Source organism: Paramormyrops kingsleyae, chromosome 15, assembly GCF_048594095.1.
Source record: "Paramormyrops kingsleyae isolate MSU_618 chromosome 15, PKINGS_0.4, whole genome shotgun sequence".
Taxonomy (NCBI): domain Eukaryota; kingdom Metazoa; phylum Chordata; class Actinopteri; order Osteoglossiformes; family Mormyridae; genus Paramormyrops; species Paramormyrops kingsleyae.
Window position 1 is genome coordinate 10,283,632 of NC_132811.1, and position 15,512 is coordinate 10,299,143.

The following is a 15,512-nucleotide window of genomic DNA, read 5'->3' on the forward strand; positions in this document are numbered from 1 at the left end:
AATTTACAAACGACAGGTGGCCATTCGGCTCATCTAGCTCATTTGGGGAGAACTTAACTAATAGCTCAGAGTTGTTAAAATGTTATCTAGCTCTGATTTAAAGGAACCAGAGGTTTTAGCTCACACTACACTAGCAGGAAGACTATTCCATTCTCTAACTACATGCTATGTAAAGAAGTGCTTTCTCAAATCCAGTTTAAAATGTTCTCCCGCTAATTTCCACTTACGGCCATGAGTTCTTGTATTTGACCTAATATTGAAGTAACTTCGGTTGAACAGCATCCAGACCTGTTAAAATCTTATATACCTGGATCATGTCCCCCCTTACTCTCCTTTGCTCGAGGCTAAACAGATTCATCTCAGCTAACTTCTCCTTATGAAACATTCTCTAAGACCAGGAATCACTCTTGCAGCCCTTCATTGAACCATTTCTAAATGGTTATTCTTGGCACCAACACTATGAATATCCTCTGTTCTACCTATATTTCTTTCACAATGTAAATGGTCACAGAACCATTTAGGTGTGGGCATTAGGTGAAAGGGCATTTGATGGTCACATGATCAGAGGTGAAAGGGCATTTCAGTTCGTAACACCATTCCATATCTTGTGCAATATTCCATAACACATGGTGTCTTTTTGTGAAAAATAAGGATGTAAGGGCCATTAAAGAGAAGTGCATCCTGCAGGATTAGTCTCCGGGTTCTAAAGAGCTTTTATTCTGCTGCTTGGGTTAGAAAGTGATGCTCCTTTTCCACTCATCGCTCCACAGTGACATCTACTGTCTGCTGAGCAGCAGCGCAGGGCAGTGGAAGGAGCTGAGTCTACCTTGTGCTCCTCCAACCGCATTGTGTTGCTGAACAAAGCCCTCAGCATGTGTGCTAGTTTTCACCTCTTAAGGAACGGGCCTGACACTTAAGGGGAGGCCTGTGAAGGGATTAATTCCAAATGCCATGAAAACAGAGAGAAAAAAAAAAAAACGTACAGTACCAGTCAAAAGTTTGGACACGCCAAGCTGCCTACAAAGGAGAGTGATAGTGTCATGTGACATGACCTGGCCACCCGACCTAAACCCATTGGAGATGGTTTTGGAGGTGTTTGACCAGACAGTGAAGGAAAAGCGGCCAATGTGGGACCTCCTTCAGGACAGCTGGAGAAGTATCCCAGGAGGCCACCTCATGGAACTGGTGTAGAGAAGACAGTAGGGTCAGCCAGTGCCTAGAGATACTGGGCTTAGGGGTCTTGCTCAAGGGTCCAATAGTGGGATCACACTGCTGAACATGGGATCTGAACCTCCAACCTTCTGAGTCCCAACCCACCCCCCCAACAAATTATTATTTTACTGTTTAATACTTTTTTGGTCCGTGCATAATTCCATATATGTTATTTTATAGTGTTGATACCTTTATAATTATTCTAAAATGTAAAGAATAGTACAAATACACCTTTCTATAGGTAGGTGAGTCCAAACTTTTGACTGGTACTGTAAATGCACACCAAAGCAAATTATACTCCAGCGTAGCTTGCTGAAATCCTCACCACTCCCGAGGCACGCTCTGATCTGAACAGCGCCTTCCATTCATGGCCTACTGTTAAAACGTTCCCAGGGTCAAAAAGGGGCTTTTCTTTCCTCTCCACAGTGGTCCAAAGGAGAGGCCTTCAGCCTAAACTCAGGCCTGCACTTCTGAGGCCAGCAGAACGGGTCTGAGAAGCTGCCCTACAGATCTGCCCCTGCGTACAGAGCTTTACCCGTGACCTGTACGCCCCTCCGGGCCGAGCCGTCTCACGCAGCGAAGTCTTACCTTCTTGTACAGGGCCCGCAGATCCCGGTACTGCCACATGCTGCTCAGGACCTGAGACGCTGCTTTCACCACCTTGGGAGAGTACCTGGAATACAGGCGACGTAACATTAATGTCATCCATGGCCACCGTTTCACACCTAGCTTCTATTAATGCATTCCCATTTATTTGTTTCTTGGTTTATTGACCATACAGTTTTTTTTTCTCCCTACTTCGATGTTTTTTTTTTTTGGTTCCTCTCCTCTGTTATCTGTTTGTTTGTTTGCTTTTTTGTTTATTTGTTTGTGGGCAGTGGTGGCTTAATGGTTAGGGAAGTGCACTTGTAACTGAAAGATTGCTGGTTTGAATCCCTGACCAGCAAGGTACTGGGTACTGAATTAACTGCCCCCCTGCTATGTCACAATTTACATATGGGTTAAATGCAGAGGACACATTTTGCTGTGGTGTGTCAACACTGATCACCTAATTCTTCTTTCTTTCATCTTGTCTACTCTTAACTGTGTCTGTACCTACTGTATCTATGTTAGCACTGATAACCTGCCTGGACATCCTGGGCCAAATAAACTGATTCTGATCCATTTGGAATTAAAAGTACGGTTTTAAGAGTGTCAGATATTTTTTCATAATTTACTGAGGTTTAAATAGTTTGCCTGGTCAAAATCTTAAGTGACGTTTATTTACAGTGCGTACAATGCGAAAAGAACAGTCCTCACGGTAGATCTAAATGCCAGAAACCAAAACAACACTGGTAACAACACAGACTTCCATTCCATTGTCTGGCTTCCAGGAATGTTTAAAAGCCTCAGAAAATAAAATAAATTAAAAAAAATGCAGAGGACAAAAATACATTTTCTGCTAATAAGCTGTGTTTGTTGAGCTCAGGGGATACAAATACTCTGTCTCAGCTGTGATATTAGACATTTTCCCCCATTTAATTCACCCATAAGGGCTACTGACAAAACTAACTGATTAAAAATAATTCAGCATCAGTAGGGAAAAAAACAGTTTTGTACATATAAATTAGATTTGGACTTAGCAGCCAAATTCACATCTGGAAAAACTAGTGGGTAATTATAGTGCAGCAACACTAAACGTTCACTGTCAACCAACAAGGCCGACCTTTGAAACAGGACCCCCATATACAGTCTGGGTTGACACTGCAGCGATTTCTTAATTAAAATGTCATGGCACCAGCGATGTGCAATTAGTCAGAGGTGAACAGGGTGGACCAATCTCTTTAACATTACTGACTTCCCTGTTTGGTGCTATTAAGATTATATAGAGGAAATTGCACTTTAAAACAGAAAACTACTTTATCAATGCAGGACAATTACTGGAGCCAGTGACATGCACCTTCTGTATGCTAACTTGAACTTGTGAGCTCTATGCATGCTTGATGTTGCCAGCTTAATGCCCCCCCCCCCCCCCCCCCCACGCTCTCTCTACTGCAGAGACACAGATGTCATGCTCTCAGATGTCCCCCCTAGATTGCGGCATAATTATTCTGTTTTTTTTTTGTAAAGTAACACGTCAAAACAAATGCTGGCTCTTATCTGCTTGACTGCCATGGTTTAAGTCTTTTTTTGACACCTCAGACAGTTCTTGCTCTGAATGGTTCCCCACCAAAAGCAGCCAAACTGTCTTGAAAAGCCTTCAAAGCATCACCTGCTGCAAAAGCCTGAAAATACTAACCACTCTCTGTCCTGCAATCACAGAGACTTTTACTACAGATTCGAAAAACAAAGGACACTCAGACACCCAAGCCTCTCACCACTCCACGTGTCCAGTTTGAGAAAAATTTCACACCTCTTTATCACTTTCCATCTCCCCTCTACCAGCCAGTGCTCACCAGCTGGCTGACAGCTCTGCAAACTCAGACTGATGCCTCCCTGATGCTCTTCAAGGAACAAAACTCCGGAAATACAGGAGGCTTTGACCTGCTTTCCCCTGCTAGATTAAAACGATGTGCTGCTCTTCACCAGATGTCGCCGATCAGAGTCTGGGCCACTGAATTTTTCTGGTCTGCTTCTTCCAATATTGTTCCGCAGAAGGACAATCACGTAGACTTTTTGATTATAGACTACACACAGTCCGTTGTAAAAACAACATTTGATTCTAAATCTTAACTCGGTCATGATTCCTCTCCTTGATGACCTGCATTCTGCTTAAAAGGCCGACAGGTCTTGTACTGTGCTGTTAACAAGAGTCTTCTGGCATCATCTGAACTCCTTGGGCACGTTACAGAATCCCATTTGCGGATCTCAGCTCAACAGCACCTTTACCCCTGAATGTCTTTACAGCAAGCTGTCAATGCTGAAGGTAACATCTCCACCCTTCAGCAGACCCTTACAATGTCTGAGCAATATCACACTGTGTATGAGACTGGTCTCTATTTCTCACTGCCTTACAACAGTGGTCTGCAAGGCTGTCTGCTCCATTTCCCTCTTTCCTCTCTGTACACTAATGACAGTGCCTGAAGACATGTGTCGAAATCCTACATATACCCACGATTCCATATCATCCCCGTAACCGCTGTCGAGTTTGCCCGGTAACAGCTCACCCCAAAGGCATCCTGCACTGTGCCGTGGAATCTGCAGGGACGACCGTCACAAACATGTTCCCTACCACGAAAAAATGTGCACAACCTCAACTCCAGGGGAAGCAAAAAAATAATAAAAATACATGTTGGCATGATTGTGTCTGACCCCTCCCGTGCAGGGCAGTACCCGTTCCAGTGAGTCACTCTTAATAGCTACAGGTCTATAAACCTGCCACTACCCCAGGCTTAAGCTTCCGATGAGCTTCGCACCTGTGCGCCCTCCTAACCCTAACCCTAAACCTAACCCTAACCCGCAGTTCCAGTCATTAGGCCTTTCTCCACACACTGCACCTGTTGTAATTCCCGCCCAGCTTACGGTCTCTCTTCCAGTACCCGCCAGCCATCGCAGTCTATTTTAACTTTTGAACTTGTTTACTTGTTTTTTGTCGAACACCGTGCGACATCTCCTCAGTTAAACATATCAGGTTTTTCTCTTGAGCAGGACCCCGTGCTCCCAGATAAATTAGACACACGTGGCAATTAACTTAATTAAGTGAATTAAGCTGACTCTGATTGCAATTTTTATTATGCAAGACACCCCAATGTTAAGGACACTAGAAATGAATAATTACGATCAAATCAGCAGATCATTGTTAGAGTCCCGCTTTTATGGAAATCATGAAGGTTCACCATAAAGATAATACGCAGCGGAAACTTTAATCAAACTTATAACTTTTTTCCTTCTCTATGTCTGGTTGGAGCTTGGTGTTTGCTTCCTGAGTTTATTGCATTGCGGACCAGATGTATTTTTTCCATTAACAAGTGTGTTTTTTCCTATAGACATAATTTCATGTTTCCTGGTAGGAACCTTCCCTCTCTACTGTAAAAATACAGATATCTCAGGAGCAGATATCTCAGCGATTTGGCTGTCCTCGGATGAACTTTATTCTTAACATTTTCACTCAGACTGGGGAACAGATTGATGAACAGAAAAAAAAAGTTTCTGCACCTGCCTAATTTAATAATCTTAGAAGTTAATTAATTCTGAATCCATGTGAGGGGGTCGGGGGCAGGGGCTGTAATCATTGGCCCTCATTTTTAATTTAGGATTTCAGAAACCCCCCCAATCTGGCATGACACACCATGGCTGGCGTGCCGACGGAGAGGACCACAAGTTTAAGAAGGAAAGGTACAGTTTCTTTCTGCCGGGTACGGTGATCAGTGGGCAGCATCACTAAGTGTGTTTTAATAAAAGCTGAAAAAAGGAACATAAAAAAATAGGGAAAAAAAACAATTAAAGGGGTCTTTTGCGTAGCTAAGAGATCCCCGGTAACAGGCATAGAAAAAAGACGCCCGTTACAAGGACAAGACCCCTGTCAGCCATCAAGTGAGGGCTGAATTACAGGGTACGTCACTACGGTAACCAGCGGGGTGATATTGCCACTGCCCAGGCAGTGTCTGTCGCATGCTGACATCTGGTTCTGCCAGCCATGACAAAACGTTCCCCCCCACACCCTGGGTGTCTGACTTTGTGGGCTTGCCCGTTGGTGAGCTGAGCATGCCCATTCGACCCTGCCTAGCCAGAGGAAAAGCTCCCCCCGGGGTACTCGCTTTGCGGGCTTGCCCACCATTTGTCTGAGCATGCTCAGTGGATTCTGCCAACCATGAGAAAACATCCCCCCCCCCCCCCCAGGCATCTGACTTTGTGGGCTTGCCCATCAGTGGGCTGATCATGCACAGTAGACCCTGCATGGTGTGAGGAAAAGCTCACCCCCGGGGAACTCGCTTTGTGGGCTTGCCCACCATTGGGCTGAGCGAGCAGATGTGGAACGGCTCTCGGCTTGAACACGTGTGACACCCTGGAGCTCCCAAGGGGATAAACCAAGTGTTAAACGGTCTTTTCACTTTTTCACAGTGACCTCGTTCCCCAAAGAAAAACTCAGCCTGATGTATACTGAAGCAGTAGTTACACATCGAATGTGACAGAATACTAAGGGTATATTTCTCTTCCTCACAGATACAAAAGACACAGGCAAATATGTAATGATTCAATACACTTCTATTCAGAAATGATTCAATGCGATTCGATTCGAATACAATGTGATTCATTCAGCTCTGACTGGATACGATTTAGATCAATTTAACATGTACTGAAGTGTCCTACCTTTGATGCAAAAACAAGTCGCTGTGTTTATTTTGCTCTGCAAAAGCCACCTGAGACTCTAAGTAACTGAAGTTGATCTTAAGATCAAAATATGAGAAAAATATCAATTCATGGATCAATTTTATGATGGCTTTATTGGGTGTTTGCAGATTTCCTCCTTAAATTTCAGTTGGATTAGCGGTCTTGAATTGATCTAGCTTTTTTGTAGATACCTAGACGAGATTTCAGTGTTTTGTTATATGCCTGAAGATGACAATTTTATGACACCATTTTTCACAGGTACATGATCTGGCCATGTCACTCTCTGAGGGTGTCGGTCTAGCAGTGCATCATGGGAAGGCTCTGAGTCCAGGGCCCATGCCACCTACTTGTCCCCTTTGCTCCTGGCGATGCCGACGAGCTTCTCGATGCCACCGGCATCGCGCAAGGCTTTGGCATTCTCCATGTTCTTGGTGATGACCTCGTGCAGGGCGCAGCAGATGGCGGTGACGGTGTCGTCCGACATAGTCTTGCCTGCCGTTCCGCCCGCCGTGGAGGCAGAACCCCCACTGCTGGTACTGGTGCTGCCTGGCAACCGGTGAACCAGGTCACGCATGGCATATTTTCCTGGAACAGGAGAAGGGAAGCACTCTGATTGGTTACTGTAACCATAAAATACTTAATTTCCACACTTGTGGAAAGTATAACGTGATGGACTATGAATATGTCAAAGAATATGTCCTTCAGCTATCCGTGGATCTTCCATTAATGTATCGAGTGCGGGGTGACCCTAACCCTAACCCTAAACCTAACCCCGACCCAGGAAGCACAGGGCAGTTATAGGAGCCTAAAACTATATTGATTTGGGTTTATGGATTGAAAGTATAATGGAGATTATTTTGTGATTATTATTTACAATAATATATCAGATTGTTAAGTTAAGGTTTGTACCTTTGAGAGCGTCACGTGACAGTAGAGGTCATTAAGGAATAAGGGAAGGACGGAGCAGCACGGTATTTTGACCTCTGTCTCTCTCTTTTGATTTTGGAAGGAACTCTGCTTCTCTTTTTTTAATTTTCGAAATATTTCAAATCTTTTGCTATATGGAAAACTTTGTATACTGTAGTGTTATTCGATTTAGTAAATAGTTTTAAGTTAAGCGAATGGCTATGCGTGTTTCTTTTGTCGCCGCTTCTTCTTCTTTTGTCTTACGTTTTTGGATGGGAGAGAGCAAAGTGTCAACCTTAGGCTCCATTTTTGGATTTGGACACTACAGCAGTCGATAGGATTCCAGTCCAACACAGGGCACACAAACCCACCCAGTGGGAAATTTAGACACCAGTTTACCAAATCACATGCTTTTGGCCTGGAGGAGACTGGAAAACCCAAAGGAAACTCCACAAACATTGACCCGGGGTGGGAATTGAACCCACAACCCTAGCGGTGCAAGGCACCATGCCGCCCAGATTGCTAGCGAGTCCCCTAAGATTAGATGCATGACTTCAGGAAGAAAACACACTGAAGAATGAAACTGCTGGATACGCTGGGAGTCAGCAGAGAGGTTCAAAGTGGGAAAGGAGAACAAAGATACCGTATAAAGGGGAATAAAGCCCTTCAGCTACATTCCCGAGCGATTACACATCCAGATTATTATGTTTTACGTTTTCTGTTTGAATTTTCCCCACGACCATAAATCAAACAATCGGTTTTAGGAAATGGATGGATGGATGGATGTTTTAATTTTTCCCCCAAGACACCCAATGCAATTTAACTTACAAAAATTGGTAACACTCTACTTGAGGGGGCACAAATAACATAGTAACTCAGTAACTACTCAAGCACAAATCATGGACAAATATAGCAATTGTATGAAATACATGAACCATTATGATTAAATGATGACGGACGAACATGGGATCAGTAGGTGACTAACACTACCTGTTTCTGGTTAATTAATTAAGGTAATAATGTGCTACTATATTATTTGTTCCCTCAAATAAAGTGTTCCTCAAAAATCATTATAATCACTGCTTTATTCACTATAACAGGGAAAGTAAGTAAGGACACTGTTGACTCAGTATAGTTTAATTGATTTTTAAATGGTTGTTTCCTCACCCAGGGCATCTGAACTAAGCCTAACAATGACAGACCAATAATACACCAGATGTCCTACAACAATTATACACATGAAGAACCTACAGATCTTTAGTTTGACATTTCTGGAGTCTAACTCATACTCCTCCAGGGTTAACCTTTTAAAACTGCCCTGGGTGCTCAGACAGTGCTGTGAGGTAGGTGTGTGTCCACCGTGGGTGAAGCCAGGACTTATGGTTAATGAGATAACTGCCAATCTTCACATGGTCCAAAAGCACATCGCCACAACCCTGTAGACGCATACATACATCAGCCAGTCCCTGGGGGTTAAGGGCCTTGCTCAAAGGGCCAACAGTGAACGCACTCTGCCAACCTTGGGATTTGAACCAGCAACCTTCTGATCAGAGTGTCCGAACCCACTGAGCCACACACCTGCCCCAGACACCTCCAGACCCAATCGGCCCCGTCGAGTTCCCCTATTGTCGGTGGAACCCCAGCATTTTGTCAGGCCAAGCACAGAAAATTACCAAAGTAAAGTCGCTTTCTCCGGAGAGAGCTATGACTAACAGCGTCTTGTGCAATTCAGGTAAATCACGGTGGCTCACCAGGTCCCTGCAGCTGATCTTTCTGTTTAACAGATGTGCTCCTGGAGAGCTGGCATAGGAAGGCACCATTTATAAACCAGAGAACATCCATCCATCTCTCATAACTGCTTCTTTAGCACGGGGCAGCACATGAGACAGGAGACGCTCTGAACCTTAAAACTCACATGATGTGGCCAGATTAGCAAATCAAGTCAAGTGTCATGCCACCGACATACAGCTGAACAGTGGTACAAAGTAATGTTCCACTGGGACCGCAGTGCAACATATAACAGCACTGGCAGGGGGAGGACTTTCACAATATTTAAGCACAAAACTCAGGAGAGGACAAAGGGGTTTATATACATAGTACAATGTGTATGTAAACAACTAATATAACAGCATAAAGAGGTTGAATGAATGTAGTGGATTGAATAAATAGATAAATGATAAGTTTAAAATTACCAATGCCACGGGTGAGGGCACAGTGCCAGTCACCATAGCAAACAACTACTACATAAAAATATTCAAAATATCATGTCAGCCTTGCTGTAATGCATGTTTCTGAGTTCCAGTTACGGGCCATTCTCTCGAAAACAAGGTTGTATCATCAAAATGAATCTAATCCACAAAGTAAAATGTCAGCACAGATAAAGACAAGAAAGAAAAGACATTCTGTCCCTTTTGCTTCCTCAGGTACCCATAACCCTCCCTTCCTAATTGAAAAGGTGAGGATAAAATTGAGTCACGCCATCAATAACCTCCTGATAGCTGCCTCCAAATTGCTACAAAATGAATGTCACACAGGCATCATCTCAACCAACGGGAGCTTGATTGTTACAGTTTCCATTTCCATTTCCAACAGAAAAAAAAAAATGCTCGTTTAATTGATGGCTGCTTATCTTGAAGTTCCAGACTCTCTCGTCTTCCTTGGTGGACAAGTTAGCACAAAGGGATTTACCCAGAGCAAACCCGATATATATTCTAGAGAGCCTTAAATTAAATATACATTACTATTCTTGACTGATCTATATTGCATGTTTAGGAGGATAATTAGTCTTAATTCTTCAGTATTTCCAGGGCTAAAAGTCATTGTGTAAAAAGAATAAAGCTGACATGCCAAGTGGTAACAATGCCTAGAATGGTTGATTAATAGAACATTTTCAGTGGTTAAATACCTTATAAAACTGACATTTACAGTGTTGGCTCCTCAGCTGCTGTAATGTTTTTTTTTGTTTCGAGAAATGAGAGACAGAACATGCAATATACTGATACTTAAATTAAGCCTTCAAATAGCAGAGACCTTACAGCACAGTGACTGAAGTTAATATAAAGGAAAATTGATCAGCCAGCTCCAATGTACCGGGCAGTGCAGTGGGAATGTGTCCTGATAACCTAAAAACTCCTTAGGCCAGGTCCTGGGAGAGTCCCTGTTATACAGTAGTACTTTTACACAAGGTAGATATCCTGAATATTTCCAGGAAAAAAATCCAAAGATAGGTAAAAGGAATCTTAAGCTGCTTTGGGTAGAATTACTGGGTGAGCGCAACATTTACCAGTGTAGAAGTCAACTCTGTATTAAAACACCAGAATTACCACAAGTTAAGACTCATCAGGCATTGGAAGGTGGGACTTTTTTGCAGTAAGGTTGCAGTAAGATGTTTTCCTAAAATTCTGACAGAAGGAGGTCTTACTCTGGAAACATCCACAGTACCTTACTGGCAGAGGGCATAGAAAACACCCCCCAGTTACGAGCACCAGTCAAGGCTGGGGAGCAAAAGAGCGAGAGACCAAATGACAGAAAATCCTCATAAAGCCGAACGCAATTACAGACTCTGGAGAAGGTTCACCTGAAGGTTAGCGCCTCTGCAATGATGCCACCAAGATGACCTTCTTGATTTTATTACGCTCTAAACGGGCCACTCAAACGTACAGCAACACTTATTCACAAACAATGAGGAATATTTTTAGCCCACAGCATTTTGTTAAAGGATTGTTAAAAAACAAATCCATATAAGTAATTTCAAGAAGTGTTTTGGTACTTTCTGTGAGGCATTACATCACGTAAAAATCTCAACATTAAACGGCTGCACCTTTGCACAGTTGACTGTACAGGTTCTACAGTTGTACACGCTACAGGTAATTTTAATTGCAAAACAGCGCCATCAAATATAGTACATTTAAAATTGACAAATTTACACAAAAATCTAAAAGTGAAAAATAAAAACTATTTCCCTCCCTATGGTATGGGTGCACTGAACTGTAAAAACTGACCTTTAAATTATATTAAAAATGGCTTTTTCAGCAGGGATCTTTAGAAAAACAATCATAGTGTTTTTCACTCAGCCGTGGACAAAATACTCAAAGATACTTTGAGTACTTTATGAAAGCGGCAGCAACAGGAAGCGATACATTTAATCGGTTTCGCAAACCCCTTTGAACGTCATGGGTGGTACGGCTGTCAATCCGACCCACGGATTCTGTGCTTCTTTCCGGATGATTCCTGACAGACCAGGACAGCACGGTATCTTAAGGCAGGCAGATATTTGGATTTTGGGGTTTTCGCTCCATTCAAATAACACCCGCTCAAACAAGATGAAAATGTCTACACCAACAGGTAAAGAAAATGCTACTCGTAGTTTATTTAAGCGCCCACATTCATGGGGGTTGTAGTGGCTAATATGAGACCGAAACTTATTTAAATGGCAGGGCGTTTTCAAATGAGTAAGGGAACTCGGAGGCGGTGAAGAATCTGGGGTAAAACACATAAACACATAAACACACTGGAATGTTTACTGAGGTGACTCAAAGTCCATTGAAGCAAAATCCAACTAGAAGTTAACGTTGCCAAAGTAAAAAAGTCAGCCAGTTTCTCCCCTGCCTAAAGAAGTGCGATGCAGATGAGCTACTCCGACTCAGAACTATGGGCATTTATGGCACCGTTGGCCACCTTTTGAGAATATGGGCGGACACCGACATGCTACATCGCCGCTGCCTCTCACCAGGCATCCTGTGGCCAGGGTGAGCCTGAAAGCATTTCTCTGTCCGTTTCAAGCCCCCAAGATGAGCCATGGGAGGCGTCTCTAATGAGAACGTAGCTGTTTGTTAGTCGGAAATTCAGAGGCACAGCAATGGGAAGCAAATTGAGACGCTCGTAGTTCTGTTTCCCAGCCAAGGAGACTGATTCATCATTTCAATCTCGACCCAGAAAGCCTTGGGAGGTGACAAAGGTGCATTTTAACAAGCTGTAATGGAACGGAGGGAGACACTGTCTGTCATTATTGCATAATACAACAATCCAAAAAGCGGCAATGTTGGATTAAACCTTGCAGAGAATGGTGGAGTCAGTATTGACGGTTGCAAGCTGCCTGACATCCAGAAGGCGGCCAGGTCCACCTTGAAAGACCCTAGCCATCCCAGCCGCAAACTCTTTCCACTCCTACCATCAGGAAAATGGTATCATAGCAACAAGATTGCAGTTGGACAAACAAACTCTGCAACAGTCACTACATGCAACCAGTGTGGCTACTCAATAGCTGATTGAATATGGATAACTTTCACATTTACACTTTTGTTTTGTGTGTTTATTTATTTGTTGTGGTTTATTTGATTTTTTTGTTTGTTTAATATTATTTTATTTTCAGTGTTGTACTACTCCAATTTACTTATTTCCTTTTTGTAATATGTTACTTATCACATATTATAGGAAGTTCCCTGGAAATCTCAGTTCATTGTCTGCATTTCCTGTTGTATGCATTTGATAAATAAACATTGATTTGATTTCAGATTCACTTCCCGCCAAGGAAAGCCCTGTATAGAAGCCTGGAATGCAGGATCAGTAGGATCCAAGAGATTTTACACGCTCAGAGAGGCTATGGTTTGGGGTTAGGGTTGAAAGATTGACAGAAACACCAGTACCAAAAAGTACCAGGAACAAAGCACATATGGAAACAAATCGATATGAGCAATCATGCCTACTTAAATCCTCTCAAAGAGATGGTACCCCCTCCCCATTTTCAGATACACTTTAGTAATCTTAAATGGATTGAATGCAGTAACAGAGCAGGTAAATTGGTGGTTACTAACCTGGAATTATTGTATTTTGTGGGCAAAGGAGAAATATGCTTCTCATCCATCCATCACCCAACAACTTCTTGATAAGGGTGGCATGGTGCCTATCCCAGGCAGCAAAAAGTTGGGGTAGATTTTGGAAGGGATTCCTGTCCATCACAAGGCACATACTCGGTCACACCATATGGGCAATTTAAAGACACCGATTAGCCTGATTTCATGCTTTTATTCAGCTGGAGGAAGCCAGTGTACCTGGAGAAAATCTGCAAGACACAAGGAGAACAGGCACACCCTGCACAAATACTGCAGAGGTGGGATTCAAACCAACAACCTTGCTGGTCTAAAGCAATAGCTCTGCCTACAGAGTCATTCCATGGATCACTATGAAAGGCTAAGACTGTCATCCTGGCAAAAAAGCAGCACTAAATCACTTCAGTTTATGCCGGAGATAATGGTTGTCTATAATGGCAATAATTAAAGAATAAGAGTGTTTTTGTGGCTGTGCTTCACTGGTCTTGTTAGGAGACTCTGCTTGTGGCTCTTTGGCTGACCTTGCCTGAATACACTTATTATATAAATGTGTAGACAATTCAGCATTTAGGATCAGCCCCAGGGTCAGAACAGAAACAGAAAACCAACCACACAACAAGCGTACCAATACCTGAGACCATTTCCACCATTATCCATTTTATAGTCCATACTGAGTGTCATACCTGATAGCTGAACCCTTTTGGACATCATGAAACTGCAGTGAAATCCACCGGCCAGTAGGGGAGCCGTCACCATCGAACCAGAATTCTTTCAGCCTCATTCCAAACCAAATAATCTGTCAATTACACTTCCTACTTGTTAAGTAAACGGTTTTAGAGATGGTTCCTGTTTTCATTTATGTTTCATTTTGATACTACTCTTTCATTTAACATTTGCTAATCTCCCACTGTAGTTGTCCCAGAATGCTTTGCTGAGGAGTGGGTGGGAAAAAGCCCAGCATGTGATACAGAGAGAGAACCAGAGGATAGTTTAGCTAACGGCACAAAGCAAATATATAACATCCCATGTTTAAGGATGGAAAAAGTGCTTCTTGTGGTCAATTTGAACTGGCTGGGTGTTTAATAATGCTGCTGTGATTTCAAAGAAGCCTTTTAAAAATTTCCACAGAGGCCTTGGGGGTCCAGTACTCCGCAACTCACTTGGAAGTGCTAATCCGGGCTGCCCTTGGGAGTCGCAAAACCAGGAACATTAACATTTATATGAATATAATGTAATAGCCCAGCCTGTGGAAGTTAACTGCAAACCCCGAGCAACCAGGGAGATATAATGGATCGTGTCACCGTCACACAGGAACAGCACATTTGGAGACAAACGAGATTGCTGTTCTCAACGAGATCTGTGACTTTTATTATTTTGCAGGTTCTGCAATACACATTACGTTCGGTTGCTTTGATGTTTGTCACACTGGCTAAACACAACACCAGTGACTAACATGGCAGGTATGACCGAGCTTGATAGACCGAATGGCCTCCTCTCGTTTGTATATTTCTTATGTTCTTAAGGAGACAGACTGGCGCTGATTATGAAATCTAAGAGGAAGGAACGCAAACCTTTGACTGAAGCACTTGTGAGTTGGAAGCAGGTCTGCTTACAGCGCAGGAATTGGTGACCTGGCTGAAAGACCGTAGAAATGTCGCCCGTCATCTGTGAGCGCATTATGGGTAAGCGACGGAGCTCTTTTATTGCCGGGAGGACGACATCGTCAGTCATTAAGGGGGCTGTAAGAGAAAGAGGAGGTTCACCTGGTACTGAGAGAAAGGTGAATTCCCATCAGGCAGCACTCCTTACAAATTCCAAAGGCCACTGCTGTATTACAAGTCAGGGAGCTGGTCTTTTCAGAAATGAGCTGCAGGAGTCCTCTGCATGTCAGACTCTTGGATGACAAATTTAGTCCTAATTACTGTATAATAAAAAGATCCTCACTACACCCACCTTCCGAGTAGGAAAAAGTTTTGAATATAACTCTTCTGATCACAGCTAAAACCTGTAACCCCTCCTGAATGAAGTCAACGGCCAGGTGGGTGGCAATAGGTAGTACTGATATTGAGGGACAATATTCCTGAACCTTACCGATTTGCCGGAAACCTATGACTATGCATGAAGAGTCAGCTACAATGAACAGAACTTTGAAAACCAACTTCTGAGCTTCTACCGTCAGGCCGTCAAAGTACTAAACACCTCAACAACAACAGTTACAATTTAACACTCCCGCTCCTTTGGCTTATTATACACTCA

General features: G+C 43.1%; 1 protein-coding gene across 1 annotated transcript in view; it reads right to left on the reverse strand.

Annotated features, from left to right (window-relative positions):
* ctnnd2a (catenin (cadherin-associated protein), delta 2a) overlaps positions 1–15,512 on the reverse strand; it is a 227,346-nt gene that overhangs the window by 17,870 nt on the left and 193,964 nt on the right. The window contains exons 17-18 of the mRNA XM_072700081.1: positions 6,870–7,107; positions 1,801–1,885 (exon numbers count right to left, since the gene is read on the reverse strand). Of these exons, the coding sequence (XP_072556182.1) occupies positions 1,801–1,885; positions 6,870–7,107 (323 nt within the window). The remainder of the gene's footprint in view (positions 1–1,800; positions 1,886–6,869; positions 7,108–15,512) is intronic.